Genomic DNA, 24,687 nt, shown 5'->3' with positions numbered 1-24,687 from the left:
CTACATTCAAATATACGTTTCTGTGGTTTTATAAAAGATTGTTGGAACAAATCCCAAATAATTTCCCATATTTATTGGGAGATCATTTTTGATTTGCAAGCAGTAATGTTTCCTTATGATGTATATATTCAGGCTTTTATCTTGTTTCTACTCGCTTTTTTCAGGGAAAATTTCATGGAAATCCAATGCATGTAGCTGTGGTTATTTCAAATTGTTTAAGGGAAGAGAGGAGAATACTGGCTGCAGCCAACATGCCCATTCAGGTAATGTTTTCTAAACTTGTAATCTTGGTACCACCTGGAGCTCAACTTTTTTTGAAACAGAAATTCTTTTCTTGCAAACCAGCCTCTCCTGCCTGTGTTACTGGTGCCACCATCCTGCCAGTCACTTGTAATCAAGGCCTATGGGTCTTTGAGTAAGATCCTTTTCTCTGCTTCTTTTGTTTTTCCTTAAAAAAAAAAGATTTCATTTATTTATTTTTAGAGAGAGGGGAAGAGAGGGAGAAAGAGAGAGAGAAACATTGGTTGCCTCCTGCCCACCCACAACAGGGATGTGACCCGAAACCCAGGTCTGTGCCTTGACTGGGAATTGAACCAGCAACTCTTCAGTTTAGGGGAGAATGCCTAACCCACTGAGCCACAGCAGTCCGGGCTTCTCTGCTTCTTTATTGAGATAATTATCAGGTTTTTCCAGAGTTTGTTTCTAGAATCTTATCTCTACATTTATTTTTCTGTTTCCACTGGTTACACTCTGGCCCATGGTCTTACAACATTGGTTCAATAATGTAGTAACTACCTCCTAACTGAGTTCCTACCATTTGGACCCTGCTTCCCTCAGCACATTTACCCTCAGGGATTGATCTTGCTCAAAACCCTTCAATAGTTCCTGATTTCCTACCCCACCAGTCCAAACTTCTCCACCAGCAGTAATTTTGTCTTACAGAAACTCCCTAAGTACTTGCTTGTTAATTGCTTGAATATAATTTGCTCTTCTGTATTTTAGATTATATTTTACCCAATTATTCTGAATGAATTCAGAACTTCCATTAAAGACAAGTAGAAGAATCAATGAGATCTTTAATGAATAATCCTTATAAAAAGAATATATCAATAATCAATTTTCCAAGTGACAGCTTCCACAATTTAGTAAATCGTACCACAGTATTTATTTTTAAAGGTCCAAGAATAATTTTTAACTATTTAAAAATTCTTAGGTTTGGTTATTGTCAGGTTATGGTTATTTTGAGAAAAGTATGAAGTTTTAAAAATGTACTATTCTTATTTTTAGATGAAAAAAGAGAATAGTATTATTTTTATTTAATTTAAAATCTAAAGTATAGTAAGGTTATAAAGTAAATATAGTTTGATTCAGTGCTTTTGGATAAAATTAAGATACTATTACTAATACATTATATTCTCATATTTACATTCTAAACTATCTTTTTGTATCCCTCTTATCTCTCATCATTTTAGTGTGTGTGTGTTGTTCCCTTCAAATGTTGGATATCAATTAAAGTAGTGACATTAGCTTATTTAAATAGATGCTAATCAAAGTCACTCTGCAAATAACCTACCAGTACCACATGCTGCCACAAAAGGAGATCTGGTTTGTACATTTCAAAGAGGTAGACAATAACGGAGGCTAAACGAGAGTGAGGGAATTTTATAAAGGTTTTGCAATCTGAACACTGTGGTGTAATTGAAAGAACATTTGATTGACAGTCAAGGATATGGGTTCCACGTGAAGCGCCACCACTGATTTGCTGTGGACTTTAGTTATGTCGTCACCTTTCTAATCAGAGCTCCCCACCCAACTGTAATGTAAAGAGGATGCTGACATCTCTAACTCTTGTTCTAGATGTCAATGTAACTTCATATCTAAGGAACACATTCAATGCCAGGTTATTAGAGTGGCCACGAAATGGTGCTTGGAAAAGCTGGTTAGCCTTTTTATTTAATGAGGCTAACATTTTTGCATATTCTTTAGTAAACTCCCTTTGTTCTAGTAGAAATAATTCTCATGCTGTCAGATTCGTCTGAATTTAATTCTAATTCTAAGTTTAAGTCTAACAGTGTAGCTTCACTATACTAATTTGTAAATTACATGTATTAGTGTTATAGAATTTATAAAGTAATATAGGTCTATTATAGCAAATTAAGAAAAATAACTATAAAATCATCTATATTTTCACTATTCATAGATAACATACTTATAACATTTTGGTGTGTGTTCTTCCAATCTCATGTACTTAAATATATATGTCTATACAAATATCCATATATTTATAAATATATGTGTAAGCAATGGAGATCATAAACATATGATATGGCATTAAATGTTTTTCTACAGCATGATTGTTAATGGCTATAGAATATTTCGTATTGCATTGATCCAAACCTCAGTGCAAAGTATACTACATATACTACATTCATCATAAAACTGTTTTTTCAACATCACTGAAATTTCAAGACATTCTTTTTCCAGGGACCTCTGGAGAAATCCTTACAAAGTTCTTCAGTTTCGGAAAGACAGAGGAATGTGGAGCACAAGGTGGCTGCCATTAAAAACAGCGTTCAGGTGAGTGATCTTACAGATGCCTGCAAAGTCTAGCTATTGTGCCCATACAACTACCCTCCGCCCATGCGCCCAAAGTCAGTGCCTACAGAAACGATGGAGCAACTTCTTAATAAGATAAATGTCTTTCATACACTATGCTCATATTAGAAAAGATTTCTTATGGGGAAGCATTTTAACTTCAATTACTGGAGACTGAGTCTACCCACCACCACATTCCACCACTGGGGAGCCATGCGGCCTCAGGCAAGTAAGTTACCTCACATCTCTAAAGCTCTGTGTCTTCATCTGTAAAAGAGAGGATAACCGCCTTCATAGCGTTGTTGTGAGGACTGCGGGAGATAATACATGAAAAACCTTTGCCCAGATCTCGACACCAAATACCTGTTATGTCTGAGCGAAAAACATCAGCAGGTTTGGAGAAAAGTAAAAATCTCAGAGAGAAAAACAAGAGACAGAGGAAGCACAGAATTTTTTTTCTAAGAAGTAGAGAAGAAATAAAAATTATACTGAATTGTCATAAACTGCAGCAGATTAAAAAGGAGACTTGAAGCAAAAATGATAATTAGTACACTAACAGAATTATATGGAAACTAAAAGAAAAAAGTATTCATATTCTCAGGTAAAAAATGATATTAGTAGCATCATTTGGAACTAATTGAGAAACAAGAGGTAAGATGCTGAAAGATTTCCAATTAGGTAGAGAAAATGGAAAAGCAATTTCAGTCTGGTTCTTCAAGTTTTATTCAACTTTTACAGGAATTAGCTCTTTATAAATGTAGGTTCTATACAAGTATAGTTAGTCTAGGATATTACTGGAAACTGGAAGTACAAAACAGTATATTTTGAAATATTGATGATGTTTCATTGACATGCTTAATTACAACAACTGAGAGAGTATGTTTTCTTTTGTAAAAAGATAACAGAACAAGACACCAAATATTTAGAAGACCTGCAAGATGAATTTGACTACAGGTATAAAACAATTCAGACGATGGGTAAGTTTTTGTTTCATCTATAATTCTACATTGGGACATAAAAGCAACATGACTAGGGTTTCTTCTTTACTGACAGACTTGATGAATTGATCTACTTCTCTGAGTTTTTGGGTTTTTTGAAGGAAGGGTTCAGGAGAAGAGCATTTATTTTGCTTCTTCCTTTTCTGTGTGTGTGTGTGTATTTTTTTTGACAAACCAATTCCAAGTAAATGATTAAACTGTTGAGAAAGCAATTCTTTGGCATGAAACTTCAAAAACTAAGCACATTTTCCTATAGAAGCAAAATATCATTATCACAATTAAAAAGAATAATAATACTTGCTAATATGATCAAGAAATTAGTAATATTATCCCTAGGTGAGTTTTTAAAATATAATTTTTTAAAATTTTAAAGGAGAAAAGTGACCCACTGTAGGAAATTTGTAAAATAAACAAAAACAATAAAATATTTAAAATCACACAAAATTCCACTGTTTACAGATCAACATGGTCAAAATGGTAGAATATTTCCTTCCAATTTTTTTCTAAATGTTCAAATACATACCTATTTATTTGCAAAATATTGAGATCATCTTGTATACAGTTTTGTAATTGCATTTTAAAGTTTTAAGTATTTCCCTATATCATAAAAAAATCTCCAAAAGGTCATTTCAATAATTATATAAATGTCAAAATGTAAAGACACTGATTTATTTGACTATCTCTCTATGGTTAAACATTTCAGTTGTTTACAAGTAGGTGTTTTTTTTAAGAAATGGAAGGAGTTTCATTTTTTGCATGTAGTGGAACCTAATTTACAAAACAAACAAGCAAGCAAAATATAACCAGAAACATTGAAATAAAGAGCAAACTGACAGTAACCAGAGGAAAGGGGGGGGGAAAGGTTAATGGGGGAAAATAGGGGAAAGTCCATCAAGGAACATGTATAAAGGACTCATGGACAACGCCAAAGGGGGTAGGTTCAAGGGTGGGAGGAGAGGATGGGTGAGGCAGGGGGCCCTTGTGGGGTAAAAATGGAGACAACTGTACTTGAACAACAATAATTAAAATTTTTTTTTTAAATGGAAGGAAAGAATGAGACTGAGCTAGGTTCAAGATTTACAAGTAATAATGGATCTTTTAAAGTGTGTTGCGATTAGTGGGACAATTGGAGAAATTCTAATTAAGTCTAGGTTAGTTAATAGGGATTGTATCAGTGTTAATTTACTGGCTTTGATCATTGTACTATGCTTATGTAAGACAGAGGAAGCTGGATGAAGGATATATGACAAATCCATTATTTTTGCAACTTTTTTAAATTCTAAAATTATTTTTAAATAATTTAAAAACAAGTTGTGTATAAACCTTTCATTTAAAGAATCATCTTTAACTACCAAAAGATTAATTTAAACTGTGTCTGGAAGGCAGTATGGATGACTGTGTTCAAGTGCTTACCTTTTTGTCTAAGATTTAAAAGAGAGGATATTAGGAAACTTGTTTTTCCTGGCATAGGTGAGGAGTGACATGTTCTTCTGGCATCTTCAGGGTGTCTTGATTCCCATCAAATGTTATTTAAAATGTTTATAATCGTTTGTATGTATTATATAATATTTTTCTCAGAAGAAATGACACAAATGTGGTTTCATCAGGTTATCAAAGGGGTTCACGATGCTCAAACGATTTAGAACAACTGCAAGTTTAATCAAGCCTTACAGTTCATTGAAAGCAGCCTTGTGCCAAATTTCATATGCAAACTATCAATTTTGAGAATTAGAATATAACAAAATACATCAAACAATAAAATTACTTTGAACTTCATATATTGCAATTAGAGCTAACTTAATATCTTTCAGTGCTCCATGAGCATTATAAAGGATAAAAATAATCATTTTATCACTTATATCCAGTATTTATGTTGTTGGCTATATGTGAAATAAAATGAAAGATACATGGACAATAATTTATATCCTTGCTAGTAAAGATGGGAAAGTATTAGCTAAGGAAGTTTTGAGTTGATAAAATGCTATATAAGCAATATTCTGCTATATGTGGGGATTTAGGAGCTAGTGAGTTTGTGAATTAAAGCAACCAAGAACGACTTCCTGTTGATCAGTGCCAATCTATGGAGAAATTTGGCACAGTGTTGTTCTGGTGCCTGTTTTTCAGCGACACAAGTCAGATCAGCATTCCCAACATTTACTTTTCATAGACATGAGTGGTTATAGAAACTGTCATTTGCTATATACCAATAAAGCTTAATGTTTAAATTAAATAATACAATTTTTATTGCACATCTCCCATTTAAGAGGATAAATCATTTTGGTTTTTCTTCAGCCAGAGATTCTTTTTTAAGATTTGCAACTCTTTCCCACTTTTAGTTTTACTGTGAGGGTAGCCTATTCTGCAAAGAAAAAGGAAAAGCAGATGCTTTAGTCTTTGTTTTCAGTTCATAAGAGCACGTAGATAAAACCCTAATTCCATCAGGCAATTTCCTGTCACTTTACTGGGTGTAAGGTAGAATATCAGGAGGAGTTAAATATGATTTAATCATAGGCACAAAGAGAGGTCCCTTTCTTTCCTACTTAAACCAGGCAACCTGGATTATTATCCAATGTAGATATCTCATTGTAATAAGGAATTGCAAAAACTTTTTTTTATCTTCTCCCTCCTCACCCCAAAAAGGAACATGTTATGAAAAACAGTCTTCTCTCGGGGTCTGTAAAATAGAGAGCTCCTCTCAGGAACACTTGGATATAATCCTTCTGGCAAAATGAACAGACTTACTAACAAGCTCATCTCTCATGCCCCCATTTGGGCTCTTGCATTTTAGGAGAGTGGATTGCTGCCAACTTGGCTTTCAGGGCAGAGAGCTTTGTCTTGGAGAGGACTCTAAATCTGATCTCTTTTCCTTGGTAGACCAGGGTGACAAGAACAATGCCCTAATGAGTCAGGAAGTTGTGACTCTACAAGAAATGCTCAACAGCCTTGACTTCAAGAGAAAGGTTAGTGAAGAACTTTAATTTGGCCTTTCACCTATTTTCCTATTTTTCCTACAACTAGTCCTACTGAAAAGAATCAAGCTCTTGGGTTTTATTTGTTCCTTTTATGCTGAATGAATAAATGGTTATGTTTCTAGGAAGAGTCCACATTGTTTGCCATGCTTCTAAGTTTACAAAGCTGGTACTCTCCAGAGTCTATTTATCGTCCTTACGTGATACATTTACTGTAGCTACCATTAATGTCAAGGTAAACACTTCACCCAATTTTTATTTGCCACTATTTCAGACATAACTCTTTTATTTGCTGCACTTAATATGCTGAGATGGGTTCTACTACATATGTATAATTAAAATATTACTTGAACACTACCAAAATTTTATTGGAAAAAATAAGTGTTCCAATTTCTATGCTGAAAAAAATGACATTTTGTTAAACAATCTTCTAGATTTCAGGATAGTTTATTAATGACTGAATTTTTCAATCTAACCTCCTCCCAAGGAGAGGAAGAACTTTTTCTGGCTTGATGAAATGTTTTAAAAGAGGGAAAACATCTCTATTTTATTTTCTACCTCTCCTTGAAATTCAATGCAATTGAAATTTAACCAGTCACTGATAAATCAATGCTTTATTTCTAAATGTTCAGCTCCATTTTTTATGCAGGAATTTGTGTGAGCACAAATAAATATAAAATTTACCCTAAGTTATAAACTTAAACAGTTATATATCAGATTTTAAACAAGCAGATCATTAATCCAAGAAAAACTTAATGTTTTATGCATAAAGATGTATACTGTATGTTTTATGCATGCCATCTTATTCAACTTTAGGATTAAGATTTTAAGGAGAGAAGGAACCTTGGAAATAATTTAGCCTATTCATCTGATTGCATAGATCATAAGCCCAAGTTCCCGCAAAGTTAAATGGTTTATCCAAATTCACATAGCTTGTGGCAAAACCAGGGTAGGAATTCACATCTTCTAATTCTTGGACCTTTAACAATTATGCATCTCCACTATGCTTCCCAAAACCCAAATAAAGTACTAATAAAAACTAATACAGAAAAACTCAAATTCTAGTCAGTACATTTAAAAATAAACATATTTATAAGAATATAAATTCAACTTATAAGTATCTTTTTAAAAAGCAGATATATGGCTTTATGAGTACAAGATTCAATATTGTCACAGGAGTTACAAATTCAATGGTACTATGAGAATATTTTGAGATATTAAGAGGATATTAACTGTGACCATGCTTTTCTCTTCATCATTTGGTTGTAATAACTTAATTGTTTGCAAAGGCAGTGTTATGGCAAATAGAACATGGTATTTGGTAAAATATTTGGTCAAAATTTTAAGCAAGCCTTTGTCTCCTAGGTTAGACAACTTGTTTTATAGGTTCAGTTTTAAGTGACTTAGATTGTGTCTCCTAAAAATCTTTTCAGTAGTCATCTCTGTTTTTAGGAAGCCCTCAGTAAGATGACACAAATAGTAAATGAAACAGACTTGTTAATGAATAGTATGCTAATAGAAGAGCTCCAAGACTGGAAGAGGCGGCAGCAAGTTGCCTGCATCGGTGGTCCACTCCATAATGGGCTCGACCAGCTCCAAAACTGGTAAAACCATTGACTTCAGTTTCTAGTGAAAACCACAGGAAGTACAAAACTTCAGTGTCACTAAGCCAGAGAATGCAGACTTAGACCAGAATGTTAATTCATTAAGCTTATTAATGGTTTATTAGCAGGAGGGAACTCTATAGTTGAAAACAAATAGATATAATTGTATACATGTTCTTAACTTTTATTCCTTTAGAGAGAAAAAGAAAGCATCTATAGAAATCTATAAAATGCGCAAGAATTGCTTAATTTTCTTATATGCCAATCTTAAAAGACTCATGAATTTTTGAAACCAGCCATAAATATGCTTTCTTTAAAAACATAAGAAACACCAGCTTCAAAAGCTTGAAAAGATAGCTCAGTTTTTAAAGGTGTATCTTAAGAGGTCAGAATTAAACATTGGTTTGTGTTTTCAACAAAGCAATCTATTTTTGTATTTAAATGAAAAATCGCAAAGGGCTATTACAACATGGCATCTGCCGCCTATGTATGCACAAACACAATCATATTTACATTCACTCCTTTGTATTAGAAGGAAAAAAATGTTGATGGGTATTCCCCTTCATCAATGCAAAAATAAAACTATCTGATTGAAAGAAAAATTAGAGAATATAATTTAAACAAGGAAAATGTTCAACAGAAATCTAAAATTGTTTTCAAAGAGTACAGCTCGATACAATGAAAATATGTAATAACTGGGGCCACTTGCACAAAAAGCTTATGCTTCTCAAAAAAAGTAAGGAATTGGGCTCTTTTTGGAACATACTGATTTTCCTTGGGGAGATACATTGTTTCTCTAACCTTACTGTACACTGTTGTTATGAAAACAAGATAAACAACAAAGGGAGCGATAAAATGATGCCCATACCAAATTCAGTGTGGGGTATGGTGGGGGTAGGGAGGTGATGACTGTTCTTTCCACAGTGTTATGTGGGGAATAAACCTTTTAGTTGGAAGAGCTGCTATCAGAACCAAATGGACTTACCAAGTATGTCGAGACATTCTGCTTCCTCTGTAGTTGGAGGCCCTTCCAGTCTCCAACATTTGCACCTCCCCTTCCTTAGACTTTCGGTCCAACCTCCCACTTCCATTTATGAGGTGAGATCACCACATAGTGAGGAAAACTCCTAGCAGATACCTTTCTCCAGAGATCTCCATTGATAAGTCCTAGGCTGATACCTAGGGTTATAAAAAACATATATGTTTGTTTTATATTGTTTTTCTTCTTCAGCGTTCTTACACATAACATTCCTCATACCATGTATTTTTAAAGTTTTAAATTTTCTCTTTGTTTGTTCGTTAGTGAGTGCCAAATTCTTAACATCTATATTCAACAGACTTCTATATGTTAAACAAAGGATACTTAAAAGGGATTTCTTTCTGTAACTAAAGGTATAAATTAGAAAACATTCAAAATATTTAACATTGTGCTGTGCATCTTAGAGAAAAATGGATTAAGGAAAAATATAAGGAACTGTCACTAATCTTTAATGGAATTCAGTAATTAACATAGTTTAATATTTTAATATTGGCTAAATATAGTTAATAGTTAAAATGGTAGATTAAGTGAAAAAACTATATGTGATTTTCATTTGCTGTTTAATAGCTTCACACTCTTGGCAGAAAGTCTGTTCCAACTCAAAAGACAATTGGAGAAATTAGAGGAGCAATCTACTAAAATGACATATGAAGGTGATCCCATACCCGTGCAAAGACCACACCTGCTAGAAAGAGTCACTTCCTTGATCTACAGCCTTTTTAAGAAGTAAGTGTTATCACTCTGGCTGGTGTGGCTCAGTGAACTGAGTGCCAGCTTGCAAACCAAAGGGTCACTGGTTCAATTCCCAGTCAGGGCACCTGCCTGGGCTGCGGGCCAAGTCCCCAGCTGGGGGTGCACAAAAGGCACCCACACATCGATGTTTCTCGTCCTCTCTTTCTCCCTTCGTTCTCCTCTCTCTAAAACTAAATAAATAAAATCTTTTTTAAAAAGTAGTGTTATCTGCTTAAATGTCTCATGGCAACTTCAGTCCTGTGGGGTTGTAGGGACACCCTAACTGGAATTTTGGTGTGAAGGTGAAGGAGTGGTAGGAACCTAAACAATGAGCCTCGGGGTAAACTGAATTAAAGCTCCAGAGAGTTCCAGAAACATTTCTACTCTTTACTATTCATCCATGTTTCCCCTATCAACTGACTCAGTTTTCCATGAGCCAAGCACATCACCCACCTAAAGTTCATTTTTCAACATTTAGAAAAGAAGATTTCAAGGACTTTTTAAAGTTCATATCCAAGAAATGAAGGGTGGTGAACATGTTTGTATTTATATGCTCATCTAAAGAAAAAAATTCTGGTATGTACCAGAAATCCTAATATCTAGTTCAAAAATGTTATGAAATTAACTTTCTATTTTATGTTTAGTATGATAAAAATAGACAGGAGCTTTTATTCTTGACTCAGTTATAACAATGAAGAATTAACTACTACTGTTACTTAGAGGCAATCTTTAAACATCTTCCTATCCCCTGGCAATTATTTATAAGAAGTCTGGAAATATCTGAGTTTTAATGGGGGGTTTGAATGTATTCTAAGTGCAGGGAGTTTGGTCCTTGTAAGGGGACAGCATCCTGTTCCTCTGTGGTTTTCAGCCTGTCAATATTTTCAGTGTTTTCGAATGACACGCTTTATTTCCTTTTACTCTAGCTCATTTGTGGTTGAACGACAGCCATGCATGCCAACCCACCCTCAGAGGCCGATGGTACTTAAGACACTCATTCAGTTCACGGTAAAGCTAAGGTAGGCAGAACGTGTTCTATCATTTCATGTGTTTATGGAGACAAAGCCACTATGTAGTTTAGACTAATTTCTCTCATTGTGCCTTTCCTTCAACTATTCTTTACTGAGTGCTTCCTGCTTGCCCAGCACCAAGCTTTGCAAAATACAGAAATCTTAAGAGGAGGTTCTCCATGGGTAAAGAGTATGACAATGAAGATGAGTGCATGAAGGATTTAGGATGAAAGCATGAATCACACAACATTGGGCATCATGGAATTCACTGCTGAAAAGATTGACTTGAGAGAAGGCTGCAGAGATTAGAGAATGCCTTGTGGTCATTGTGAGGAAGGACCTTGAGGGAAGAGCAGAGGCAAAGGAGAGCAGGATTGCAAGAGAGTAAGACTAAGGAGATAATGACTTCCTGGGTCTGTTTCACAAGCACGTGGAGCAAGGCAGGGGTAGAATTAAGAAGATAGACTGGAGACAGATCAGGGAAGGCTTCAAATATCCTAATCAGGAAATACAGTGGCACATTCTTCCCCTGTGATTACCCAGCAACTAGCTTATTAGGTTTTCTGAGAAAACACTCAACACTACATTTTTTAGTATTATTTACTATATACCTGATGTAAAAACATAGGACTTTTGTGTTATTTTTGCTTTATCTGTGTATTTGATCCTTTCCATTAGCATCAGCAACCAAAATGTATAGTTTTCCATAATGACATTTAAAATAATGAGTTTGAGTTTACACTTTCAAAGATTTTCACCATGCTTCAATTTCCAGGGCCCCAAAGTTTTAAATTACTAATCATTAGTTCACCTCAGAAAAGTTGATGGTGATTTAGGGGTTCCATGATAGGGCCCCTGATCATATACCACTATTGCAATTCCATTTTTATTTTAGTTTTTCAGTTTTCTTGAGATATAAATAATATGCAACACTTAATAAATTTAAGGTGTACAGCATAATGACAACATATATAACTTGCAAAATGGTCACCACAATAAATCTAGTTAACATTCATCACCTCAGAAGTCCATTTTGAAAGGGAAGGCATTTGTCTTCAGTTTGCATTTCAAAAACCCAACTTGGAATTCTCGATCATTTCCTTGTATATTTTACACTAAGACTTAAGAACCAAAACAAAGTCCAGGTTCCCTTTTAACATTTCATAATCTTCAAGGTTGCTTATTCTTTAACCCTGCTTCTCTATTTAACCCAGAAGACAGTAACAATAAAGGGGTAGTGGACATTCTACTTTTCCTTGAGACACCCCCACAGATGATCTGTTAAATCCAAGATGCTCTTTGGAACAAAAAAGAAGATGGGTAGGGATTACGTACAAAGAGTTCTGAGTGAAAGAGGTCCCCAAATGGGTACCACTTTGTACATGGTTTGAACTGATTGCATGAGGCAAAGACCGTTAGTCCCTGGTTTGGGTGTTCTGCCCTTCTCTTCTACCTGACTATTCCATTTTTCTTCTCTGTACCTGTTCCCCACTGTCTTAATAGATGATCCTTTACTTAGTATTCAAGATTTTCCCATAAGCCCCCCGCTACCATAGCACTGCATCCTCCTATTTCAAAGGGAGGGGAAATATGGGACTCCCTTTAAGTTTTTACATCTTACAGTGAATCAGACCCTTCCTAAAAGAAGATAAAGAAGAAGGCACAGAAGGGAAACATCTTGCCTTATTTCATACCAACCCTCACTACCAACAACTACACACTTGTATTGCAAACCCTGAAATCAACCCTGTGCTTGGCACAAAACTTTTAAGCGACCTTTGTAGCATTCTACCCGCCCCTTTGTTTGGGCTATTATCTATGATTATATTTCTCTAATGCCAATCAGTTGCTTATCAGCACTCTCTATATTCCATCTATTTGACTGGACTTCTTCTTTTTATGTAGAGCAGTGTCCACACTTCTCCCTTCCCCAATCTCACTACACCAGTACTCCAGCACCAAGGGCACGTACTGGGTATATATGAGGAGCTCAATACATGCTAGGTGAATGAATGAGGTTTGGGATGAGTGCATAAGTGAATGAGTGAGTGAGTGAGTGATTCAAAGATCATCTCGGAAGCTCAACTGAACCTACAGAGAGAGGGTATATCAGAGGGTATAGTTTAGAAGAAATGGGGAAAGCGAAAGAAAAAAGGAGATGACACCGGAAGAAGGAATTAAAGGAACTGTTACTCCAACCTATAATCATTTGATTTGAAGTTAGGCCTTTTGAAATTATGAACATTTTTGCTGTTACTTAAATATAGTATGTTTAAAGATTGCCAGTGTATCTAAATGGGAATTTTCCATATTCTACCAGAGGCTTTGTCTTTCTCAGTATTTTTACTATAAAACAGTTATCATCAAGATGTTTAGTTTTACTAAGCTTAAAAAATGTGTTCTTATAATATGAGGAAAAAATGAAGCCCTATTAATTGACTTTGATTTTTCTTTGGTTTATACATTTATCCCAAATTCAGGCTTTCACCAAATATATAGCTCTTTTTCTGACCTAGCCAATGTATTATCCAGCACCCATCAACTAAAGCAAGATGAAAACACTTCCCAAGTGTTTGTCAATATAGCAAGTGGCTGATGCCAGTGTTAGTAACACGGCAAACTGAAGAGGAACTGGATGTTTTAAAAAACACACTAACATATAACTGGAGATAATGTAATTTGATTTGTGTATATACATTATAAATATATTTAAATCTCTAAATAGAAAAAGGCTTTTAGAACTTTTAATTTTAATCTTTCTTTTTTACAATGTATTTTATTGATTATGCTATTATAGTTGTCCTAATTTCCCCCCTTTGCCCTCCACCTGGTACCCCCATTCCCTCTAGCAATCCTCCCTGCCTTAGTTCTTGTTCATGGGTCATGCATATAAGTTCTTTGACTACTCCATTACCTATGCTGTTCTTAACATCCCCCTGTCTATTTTGTATCTACAAATTTGTGCTTCTTAATCCCTGCACGTTTCCCCCCATACTCCCTCTTCCTCCTCCCAACTGATAGCCCTCCAAATGATCTCCATACCTATGATTCTGTTCCTGTTCTCTTAGTTCATTATTTGGAGTCAATTATTGATAGTTTTATGTTCATTATTTTGATCTTCTTCTTTTTCTTATATAATTCCCTTTAGCATTTTCTATAATAATGGCTTGGTGATGATAAACTCCTTTAGTTTTGTCTTGTCTAGGAACACTTTATCTGTCCTTCAATTCTAAATGATAGCTTTGCTGGGTAGAGTAATCCAGATTGTAGGTCCTTGCTTTTCATCACTTTGAATACTTCTTGCCAGTCCCTTTTTTCCTGCAAAGTTTCTTTTGAGAAATCAGCTGAGAGTCTTATGGGAACTCCTTTGTAAGTAACTATTTCTCTTGCAGCTTTTAAGATTCTCTCTTTATCTTTCACCTTTGGCGTTTTAATTATGATGTGTCTTGGTATGTTCCTCTTTGGGTCCATCTTGTTTGGAACTCTCTGTGCTTCCTGCACTTGTATGTCATTTCCTTCACCAAATTAGGGAAGTTTTCTTTCATTATTTTTTCAAATAAGTTTTCAATTTCTTGATCTTTCTCTTCTCCATCTTGTACCCTTATGATTTGGATGTTGGAACCTTTAAAGATGCCCCAGAGGTTCCTAAGCCTGTCCTTGTTGTTGTTGTTTTTTTTAATTCTTTTTTCTTCCTGCTGTTCTGATTGAATACTTTTTCCTCCCTTATGTTCCAAATTGGTTATTTGATTCTCGGCTTCATCCCCTCCACTGTTGGTTCCCTGTAGGTTTTTATCTTGCTTATGTAACCTTCATTTCTACCTGCAACTTTTTTATGCTGCTGAAGTATTCAATGAGTTCCTGGAGCATCCTGATAACCAATGTTTTGAATTGTGTGTCTGACAGGTTGCTTATCTCCATTTCATTTAGTTCTTTTTTGGGAGTTTTGTTCTGTTCTTTCATTTGGACCATGTTTCTTTGTCTCCTTGTTTTGGCAGCCTCCTTGTGTTTGTTTCTGTGTACTAGGTAGAGCTTCTTTGACTCCCTGTCTTAGTAGTGTGGCCTATTGTAGAAAAGCTCGCCTGTTAAGTTGTATGGGGTAGAGCATTAGGTAACTGCTGGGGTGGGGCCACATGTCACTGGTCTATTCCTCTGTGTGAGAGAGGGCTGGGCAAGGGGAAAATGCCGCTGCCTGGCCTTTGCAGTTCTGCCAGGGAGGAAGCTATCTCCCAGCACTCTCACTTCACTTTCTCCCTGTATGCCACTGGCGCCCTTCCAACTATTGCCCTGGTGCTGAATCCCAGATCAGGTGGGTCTGCAGGAGTCCTAAGTCCATTGTGGGCCCTTTAAAGAGGAGTCTCTTGAGAATCCCACAGTTTCTTCTGCTGCTCCAAACCCCACTGGTTTTTACAGTCAGAAGTTATGGGAACTTATCTTCCTGGTGCTGGAACCCTGGGCTCAGTGTTCTGATCTGAGGCTGGGATCCCTTGTTCCCAAGGTATCCCTCCTGATTTTTATCCTCCACATGTGGGTGTAGGACCTCTGGTTCCCATCCCCAAATCTCTGGCCCTCCTACCAGTTTGGATGAATGTGGCTTCTTTAAACCCTTGGTTGTCAGACTTCCACATAGCTCAATTTTCTGACAATTCTGGGTGATATTTGTTTTGTAGTCCAGTTGTATTTTTTGCTACAGCTGTGCAAGAAGGTAAGGCATATTTCCCTACACATCCATCTTGACTGGAAGTCTGATTCTTTATGTCTTTCCAGACTACTGATAAAATTGCCAGAACTAAACTATCAGGTAAAGGTGAAAGCATCGATTGACAAGTAAGTGTCTAATTTCATTCTGAAACATGAAAATGTAAACTTTTTAAAAAGAATTGTCCTTATTTTATTGAATAATTTCAAACTTTTAAATTAACTTCTCTAACATTACATATCAATGTGCTTCAGATATTTGACTTTGAAGTTCAAACATTCAACCAAACTTCAATGAAGCCTTATTTTTAAAATTTTACTATAAAGACTTGAAATGAAGGTTTATATACTATCCTCTGAGTCTAACATATCATAGGAAGTTTTTACTAGGTCTATTAAACAGCTCATTTTAAAGAATCTTCTTGGTTTTACAGGAATGTTTCCACTCTAAGGTAAGACATTTACTTTAGAGCTCTTTTGCTGTTCTCATAAATATATTTTACCCATGGTCATGTAAATAGCTAAGATTTCTTCTCTAGTAATCGAAGATTTGTCCTTTGTGGAACTCATGTCAAAGCCATGTCCATTGAAGAATCTTCCAATGGGAGTCTCTCTGTAGAATTTCGACATTTGGTGAGTAAATTTACACAGTAAAATTATACAAACTTTCTTTCAGATCGGACAGATTTTTACTAATAGGCCTTGTAACTCAATATATGTTGTGTACTAGTGTTCCTTGTGTGAGATTAAGGGACATGTTGAGAAATAAAATATGCCACTATTGAAGAATTTAATGTGGTAGAAAGAACACTGAAGCTAAACTCAGAAGGCCTGAGGTCTTAACAAAGGTGAAGTAGTACCTAAATATATATAGTAATTGGTCCATAGGTTTTGGTGATAATGACAGAAGTAATTCATCTTATAATGGATAGACATTCCTGGGTTCACATTTTAAATCTCCTTAAGAAATGATATCCAGTAACAAGTCTGCCTAGACACTTTCATTTTAGGACAATTAGCTTGGGGGGAAATAGGATGTTCCTGGTATGACAATTGCACAGTGTGGCTTGGCATGTCTAGAAAGCTTCTGACCCAGCCTCATCCTGTTGCTTCTTGTTTTTACCACTTCCTCTTAACCTCGAGTTCTCTTCTTGCTTTCTTTCTAATTCTTTGCATAGTTCTTAGATTCCCAAAGACACTATTGCTTCTTTCGCCAGAAAAATGTTAACTGGTTTGTTAACATGTAGGAAATATCTCACCTGAATGTTGGAACACCCCTGAATCAGCCTCAAAAGGTCTGTTTTTAAAAGATAAAAAATTTATGTTAACAGAAACGTATCTGCATACACAAATTTATGCTTTTGTTTTGTTTTGTTTTTGTTTGGTCTTCAGTATTGAAAAATAGATTTCTTTTTAACCGAACCCTACCATGTAAGACTGTCATATAAAATGTAATAAGGACTCATATCTTATACATCCTTATAACTAGCACTTTTTTTTTAGTTAGGTTTAATTTCTGTCCTTAAGGAATTTTCAATAATGTGCAATGTTTGCTAATAAATTAGTAAAGCAGTAAGAGGCCCTTAACTTAGAGATGTCTGTCTCCCCAAAAAAGTCATGTGTAAAAGGAAGGACAAGGCACATACCAAAAAGTGGTTAGGTCTTTATTCTAGCACATATAATATGTAAAATAAGAACATCTTACTTTTTACATTGTTCTAGTTTCAAAGCATTTATATATATATATTTTTGTATAACTTTAATCTTTCTTAATACAAAAGTAAACATAGAAAGTCAGAGAAGCAAAATTTTTTTTAATTTTATTTATTTATTTTTAGAAAGAGGGGAAGGGAGGGAGAAAAAGAGGGAGAGAAACATCAATGTGAGAGAGAAACATCAATCTTTTGCCTCTCGCACATGTCCCAACTGGGGACTGAACCTGGGGAATGTACCCAGGTGTGTACCCTGACCAACAATTGAACCAGTGACCTTTAACTTTGTGTGCTAAGACCCAGCAAACTGAGCCACCCCTGTATGGGCAGAGAAGCAAATTTTTTAAAATTGAAAATCACCTGTAATCCCACCACCTTGAAGCTACACTATTAATATCCTTATTTTTCTTTCTATTCTTTTTTCATATCAGATGAGATTTTTTTAAGTCAGATGAGATTGTGCACACTATATAATTTGTTTTGTTTTTTTAAAAATTAAGTTCCAATCATGAATATTTTTGTGTCAGTACATCTCCTTCTCTTCTGACATTACCTGGTGCTCACCGTACCACATGGCACCCTGCCCCATCTTTTATTTCCCAGTCCTCTGTGTCAAACTGGCTTTCACAGGGACTGCGAATCTTCAAGGCTTAGCTCAGATGGTACTTTCCAGGTTCAAAGGAGTGTTGAAGAAATTTGAAAACATTCCAACATGATTTCCTCTTTCTAAAATATTGGCTGAAAAAACATAGTCTAAATGTTATACAACCTTCTCATTTATCTCAATGAAGTGTCTGAACTGGCAACCCAGCAGGTGAAACACGAAGCTTCTATCTGTTGGATGTGGGCACCTCTGTCAGGTTTCCATGAGTTAGAAGACATCTGGGTTACTGTCAAAATTGTGACTAAGAAAATTGCTATAATAGGTACAACCAACTTGGTATTTAGCTGATAATGCTTCTCCATGTAAATACTGTTGTTTTCTTTTACAAAGCAACCAAAAGAAATAAAGTCCAGTGCTGGAAGCAAAGGAAATGAGGTAGGAAATGTTTTCTCCTAAAGAGTTTTTCTAGAAAATAATTCTATAATATCTTTTTTTAGAAAGCTCTTAAACTGTCCTTTATATTTTTATATAAAGTCAAATGCATGTTTCTCTGATTACAAAGTAAAGCTTGATAATTGCAGGCAGTATGAGAAATTTTGTTTTAAAAAGGAGGAAATTGCATATAATAGCATCCTTCTAAGGAAATGACTATGAACAATTTGGTTCCTATCAGTTTAAACTTTATGCATATATTACTTTAAAATATACATATGAGCACACTGTTTCATAACCTGCTTTTTTTTCACATAGCAATTTAAGGTGAACAGCTTTCCAGGACCTTCAATTCTCTTGGAGAACATTATTTAAAGTGGTTGAATTATATTACATTTTACAGGTGTGCCATAGTTTCTTTAGTCATTCCTCTGTTATTATAAAATATCTTAAAATCACTCATTTTCTGCAAATAAGAGGTAAGTCTCGAACATCATAACACATTATGTGAAAACTACAGGTAAAACACAGTCCTATTACTACTTGGTATCAATTGCCTTGCTTTTACATTTAAGGTTTGCATTTCACTGAATTAATTGATTAAAAGAACAAATGGATGCAGTCCAAGCATTCACATTTGAGTCAGTAAATGATAGAGGGGTCAAGTCTTGGCTTGGAAGTAGTCTTGGAGATCATCCATTTAGTTTGCCTAGATACTAGGGCATATGCCTGTGCCCTACATATTTAGAACGAGAAAACCTGGGTTCGACTCTGTTCTGACAGTGACTGAAAATGTGACCCTCGCCAAATGATCTGTTGGAGAAATACTGCATTTTCTTCCCAAGAGATCAGGGTAGTACTGCCCAGCGCTCTCTGCTTGGAGATGCTGCAAATGTAATACCATCTACACAATACAGTTAGAGAGCAGTGGGGTTTATTTCTGGTGTGATTGGTGTGTGGACTCTTCTGCTGGGCTTTATACCTCCCAGCTCCTATGAGGAATCTCTTTGAATTATTTGGAAGAAAAAAGCACTTTATAAATCCAACATTCCGCTATAATCAATCTAACCCACCCCACAAAATCACAAAGATCCATCACAACAAGTTTAACACTCCACATTTTTCTTTCCAAGAATTCTTCAGTCTCTACAGATCATTTAGCAAATAACATAGCCCCACACAAGATGAGCTAAGCCTCCCTCCCAGCCAGGGTAGCACCTTGGCTTGAGGCAAAGCTGCGCACAGGTCTCCACCTCAGGTAACACCTGAGCAGAGCCTTTGAGTTTAAGAATATTCCAGTACACCAAAGAAGTGGGAGTTATTCTCCCTACCTTATAGAAATCCATAAAGGTTTTCCAAACTTCCTGATTGAAACATTAGCACATTATAAATAAAAGCCCATTTCACCCCCTCACTGGAATTTTGGCCAGAGTTATAAATGGCATTTCATGCTGTGTGACATACCTGAAGAGTATCGACTAAGTCTGAGTAGACTAAACACAATGCTTCTGAACTCTTCTTAAGTAAAAAAAAAAAATCAAATGGTCATAATCTGAATAGCTCGACTCTTTAGTACATTGTTATCATTATGAATATAAAATCAGAATCTTGGATTTCCCTAGAGATAGAAATCTACATGAATCATTTTCTACTGTAGAAAAATCAACCAGTCTTATTAACACTGTCTGCTTATATTAATTTGAAGTTATTTCCTCTTATTTTCCAATTAATAACAAAATTGTACAGTAGATATCAGAATGCTTTTATTTCTTCCCTTTTTTATCAAGTTTGTCAAATCAGGATAATTTTATTTTAAGGTATTCTTTGAGCTCCCCCTGCTGATAGAATTTTAATATGACTCCTAGGTACACTTAAAAGCCACAGACTTGAACACCATTTTATGTGCTATAGAAACAATTGGAAAAAAAAAAAAAAGAAACAATTGAAAAGGCACAATATATAAAAGTGGACTCAGAAAAATGAACCAATAAATCAGGGGCTTAGCCAGGCAGTGGAGGTAACCAAAGGAAAGCCAGGAAAGAGCTGGGGAAGATTTGGTGGTATAATGGGGTTCGTGAAGTCATGATACCAGGAATTGAAGTAACCAAAATTTCAGAAAAACAGGAAATTAAGAGATTATAACCTCATTTTAAATCCAAATAGTACCTATTGTTTCTCTGTGAGCTGTTGTTTGCCTGTATCAAGAGTTCACATCCTGATAAAAATTTATTTTTAAAAATCTTCTTGTGGCTTCTACTCTATACCGGGCACTAACTGCAAGCTTCGCCGATGTTGATTTATGTAACTCTTGGAACACCGCCACGAAGCAACGCTATTTGTGTGGTACTTATTTCAGTTAGGCAAACTGGGACACAGAGTGGTCAGGTCAAGAATCAAACCTTGGCTCCCATGTCTGTGCTCTTGGCCATGAAACCATGCTAATCTGGGATCCTAAAACCTTCCCTGGAAGAAGCTGTGCTGGTTGGCACTCCCCTTTGACTGCCTCACACCCCTTCACCTCATCATGCCCCCTCCATTTGCTGGGATTCCTGTGAGGGAGATCTTTGCATGTTTGCAGGTAGCACCTCAACCTTTCCTCTCTGCTTCAGCTGCAGCTGCTGTGGAATTCACCCACTCAGAAATCACACAGCTACCTTGCACCAGAATCCTTACATGGTTTAGAAGGAAGTTAAAATAATGTTTCCTCAGAAAATGTTGCTTACCTCTCCCTTACCTCCTGCAGACATTAGTGGGCTTGTAGAAATAGCATCATGTTGGGCTCTGCCTCAGAAAGGCAGCTGACCTTGCACAAGCCATGTAACCTCACTAAGTCCCAGTTTCATTATCTGTAAAATGGGGGTCAAGTTAACCTGCTCTTCATAGCTTTGCTGGGAGGACAAAATGAGATGGTGTGTGTGAGAGGCAACTGTGATATGCTGTGCAGATGTCTGCTATAGCTTCTCCTCATCAGCGCTCCAGGCTGGCCCCTCTGTAAAGAGTAGGTAGTGTATTTACTCTGGTGGGGAAATGCTCGAAAGGAGGGATATCTGACCCAGGAAAAACTGCTGATCCTTAGCCTTCTCTGCCCATCTGCCGAAGGGCTTGGCTGGAGACATGCCCTTTCACGGGCCCCTGAGCACATCCCTCTTATGGCTCCAGGTCCCTGAAACCTCGGAGCGCCGTGATCACCGGGTCTTCACCAGCCTCTAGTTTATCAGCCTTCAGATTAGGGTTCGGTGAAGGGTGGAGCTCTGTTTTATGTATTCTACAGATTGGAACCCCGGTAGGAAATTTCCTTTTACGAATATGTTTCAACGTTAAATAACATTTGAAACCCATGGGACTGGACAATCTCTGAAACTCCTTTCTCTAAGAGTCCATAACCCACAAAAGTGCAACACAGAGTGGGGTCTTTAGATTTTTTAAAAAATAAATTTAAGTCTACGAATTTGCTTTGGAATTTTACAACACCCCTTGAGGAATCTGTAGACACACTGTCACAAAATCCACGTTGGCAATACTGCCTCTGTCTCCCACCTTTGCTCTTTTCTTGTAAGAGTGTCCATAGAGAAACAACTGCATTACCTAGCAAGTGGTCAGACTTTGAGGGCGTTAGTCTGTCCCCGGAAAGTAAACATTCCCAGGGAGCAACCTTTCCTGAAGGTCCTTAGAGAGGCAGCTGAAGAGTGATTGTTGAAATGTGGAAACTGTTTGAACAGGGAAACTGGAATTGCAGTCTCTGTAGTTTGTTCTTTGTCAGCAGGCTGTAAATAATAAATGACAGTTTTAGCCACAGACTGAGCTGTTAGGTAATTTTGTGTATGTGGTGGAAAGTCATGAGGCACACAGAGGCTATTAGTAAAGCCTGGATGACTTGAGTTTCACTTAACAAAGGAGCCAAAACAGGTGTTCTTTCAAGGCTCAGTGTTCTCAAACACAAACACAAGACTCACACTGCAACTAGCCCAGGCACTTTCACCGGCAATTGAGTTCCTCCTGAACTAATTTAAGTAGTCGCAATGCTTCTTTAAAATAGAGATGTCAGTACAAGAAAAATACTAACAATGTAGATTTTTTTATGCAACACCCTCCATACAGTCCCCTTATTTTATGGGCTGAGAATTAATCGTCATTTTACATTCATTTGTTATGATCCTGTGACGAAGGTCAAGTTCATGTGATGGTACCATTATTTCCCTTCTTATAATTGTTTCCCAGCTTCTAACTCAGTGACTAGCCCATGATAGGTACTTAATGAACATTTATCAATTTAATGGAGTATTGTAATTGTGGTCGTTTCCACCTAGTTTTCCTTGTGCAACATTATCATAGATTATGGCTTGTTAAGACATGAGCAAGAAATTTAGATGAAAATCATCCTTATCACAGTCATATTTACTTAGCAGAGGTTTCCTTCCAAATCAAAAGCCACAACCATTTGTTAACACTCTAAGATTTCAGGGTGTGGTGTCAGGCACAGAGCAGGGCAAACAAAAAAAGGATATGGTGGCATCCATCCCTGGCTTTCAAGAGGTTGTGTATTTTTTCCAGGTGGAGTCCTGCTCAAGTTGTTCAGCCAGTTTTCCAGTTTCTTAGCAGATTATCCAATGGGTACTTTTCTTTAGAAGTGCAATACAGACAATTCCATTATAATATTCAATGTTATATAAGTATCATAAGTATGGATATTTTAAATCCATAATCATCTGATGACTAGAATGGCTTTTAATACAGACATTAATGGTGCATCTTACTTAGGATACTTTCTTCATCTGTACGGCATGAATCCTGGGAATGTGAAATGGAACAGTGTAATGGAGATTGTGAGTGGTAGCCATGCAAGCTTTGAAAATCAGTGATGCTTCCTTCTGTTACAGCTGCCTTTCTCCACTCACGTGTGTTGTAAGCAGCTTCCTTGACGGATTTTGTTCTAAATGTGCCTCACAATTGCATTAGGGGTTTCAGTAAACCTTAGAAATTAGTTTGAATCCCTGAGGAAACCTCTCACCATCCACATTCCACATTCCAGTTCAGTAAAGTAACGCCTAAAACACAAAGTTGGTTCCCAAAGTTAACAGACAACTTTGCTCTGTCTGTTGCTCTGTCTGCGGAGTCTCAATTTTTCACACTTTGGATGGGTGCCATAACTCAAAGACCTGAGGAAATTATCCATAATGAATGATCATGTCATATATACAATTAACCATATACATTAAAGTACAGAAGCTAGAATCAGGGAGGGGTGAGACTTCATATTCAAAAAGGCTCCCTTTGGCTGTCTTCCAGCCACGCCTTTCTACAGAGAAAGATGTCTCTGGGTTCCAGGCAACATGCTCACCCAAAATCCAGGACCAGAATTCCCAGCCTAAAAGACCTCAAGCCTCTTCTCCAGGTGCACTTACCCAAGTACAGGTGCCACCATCAAGGCAAACATTCCCAGGCACAAGCACCTAGGCCTTGAGGCCAGAATAGTCACATGAGGCACCTCACAGGGGTGCATGACCACACTCTCCCAAGCCACCATGTTCCAGCGAGACTCGGAGAAGTTAAAACCTGGCCAGTTCAGTCATGTGAAAGCTTAGATGTCAAAGCAGGAGGCTAGGCTATATTTTAGCAGTTTGTTAACTTATAATGGTTAAATATTTAGACATATGCTCTGTGGGTCTCCATCTGTGCGCTTGCCTCAGGCCTCTCCACTGTTCTGCACAGTCTTGTATCATCCTGCCAGTGAATTCAGTGCGAATGTGAAAGCCACCAGTTAGTGAACGTGGAATTGTGGATTTCACAGGCCGATGAGATTTTCTACTGTTTAAAAAACATGTTTTTTTCCAACTTGATGCCTAAACACAAGCCAACTACGTTATCTCATGCTCAACCAAAGAAACAGCTATGGATTTATTTAAACAAGGGGTGGGAGGGATGGGGGTGAGGGCCTGTCTGTTTGGTGTGTTGAATATACTGGGATTTTCAGTCAAAATTTTCATTTAACATAACTTTCTACTAACCCAGTAAGAAGCAATCCCATTCTAGTGAAGGTAACTACCTACCGAGAACAAAAGGTATCACAACAATCTACCAGGGGTGTCCAACCTGCACCCCGTGGGCTGCATGCAGCCCAGGATGGCTGTGAATGTGGCCCAACACAAAATCGTAAATTTACTTAAAACATCATGAGATTTTTTTGTGATTAGGTATTGCAATGTATTTAATGTGTGGCGCAGAGATGCCAAAAGGTTGGACACCCCTGAAACAGAGGAATTTTTAACTCTCTACTTCCTTCTCAGTAACAAATCCCGA

General features: G+C 36.6%; 1 protein-coding gene across 2 annotated transcripts in view; it reads left to right on the top strand.

The window, feature by feature from the left end:
* The window catches only part of STAT4 (signal transducer and activator of transcription 4), a 97,880-nt gene that overhangs the window by 58,232 nt on the left and 14,961 nt on the right, over positions 1–24,687 (top strand). The window contains exons 4-14 of one of the 2 annotated variants that reach the window (XM_024564177.4): positions 165–263; positions 2,485–2,577; positions 3,494–3,572; positions 6,468–6,553; positions 8,015–8,166; positions 9,773–9,931; positions 10,864–10,956; positions 15,712–15,771; positions 16,077–16,094; positions 16,182–16,275; positions 18,349–18,393. In XM_024564177.4, coding sequence (XP_024419945.1) covers positions 165–263; positions 2,485–2,577; positions 3,494–3,572; positions 6,468–6,553; positions 8,015–8,166; positions 9,773–9,931; positions 10,864–10,956; positions 15,712–15,771; positions 16,077–16,094; positions 16,182–16,275; positions 18,349–18,393 — 978 coding nt within the window. The remainder of the gene's footprint in view (positions 1–164; positions 264–2,484; positions 2,578–3,493; positions 3,573–6,467; positions 6,554–8,014; positions 8,167–9,772; positions 9,932–10,863; positions 10,957–15,711; positions 15,772–16,076; positions 16,095–16,181; positions 16,276–18,348; positions 18,394–24,687) is intronic. The other variant, XM_045198502.3, reaches the window with a different exon arrangement.

Source organism: Desmodus rotundus, chromosome 2, assembly GCF_022682495.2.
Source record: "Desmodus rotundus isolate HL8 chromosome 2, HLdesRot8A.1, whole genome shotgun sequence".
Lineage (NCBI taxonomy): Eukaryota > Metazoa > Chordata > Mammalia > Chiroptera > Phyllostomidae > Desmodus > Desmodus rotundus.
Note: the sequence above shows the minus strand (reverse complement) of the source record. Positions and strands in the feature narration are given on the sequence as shown.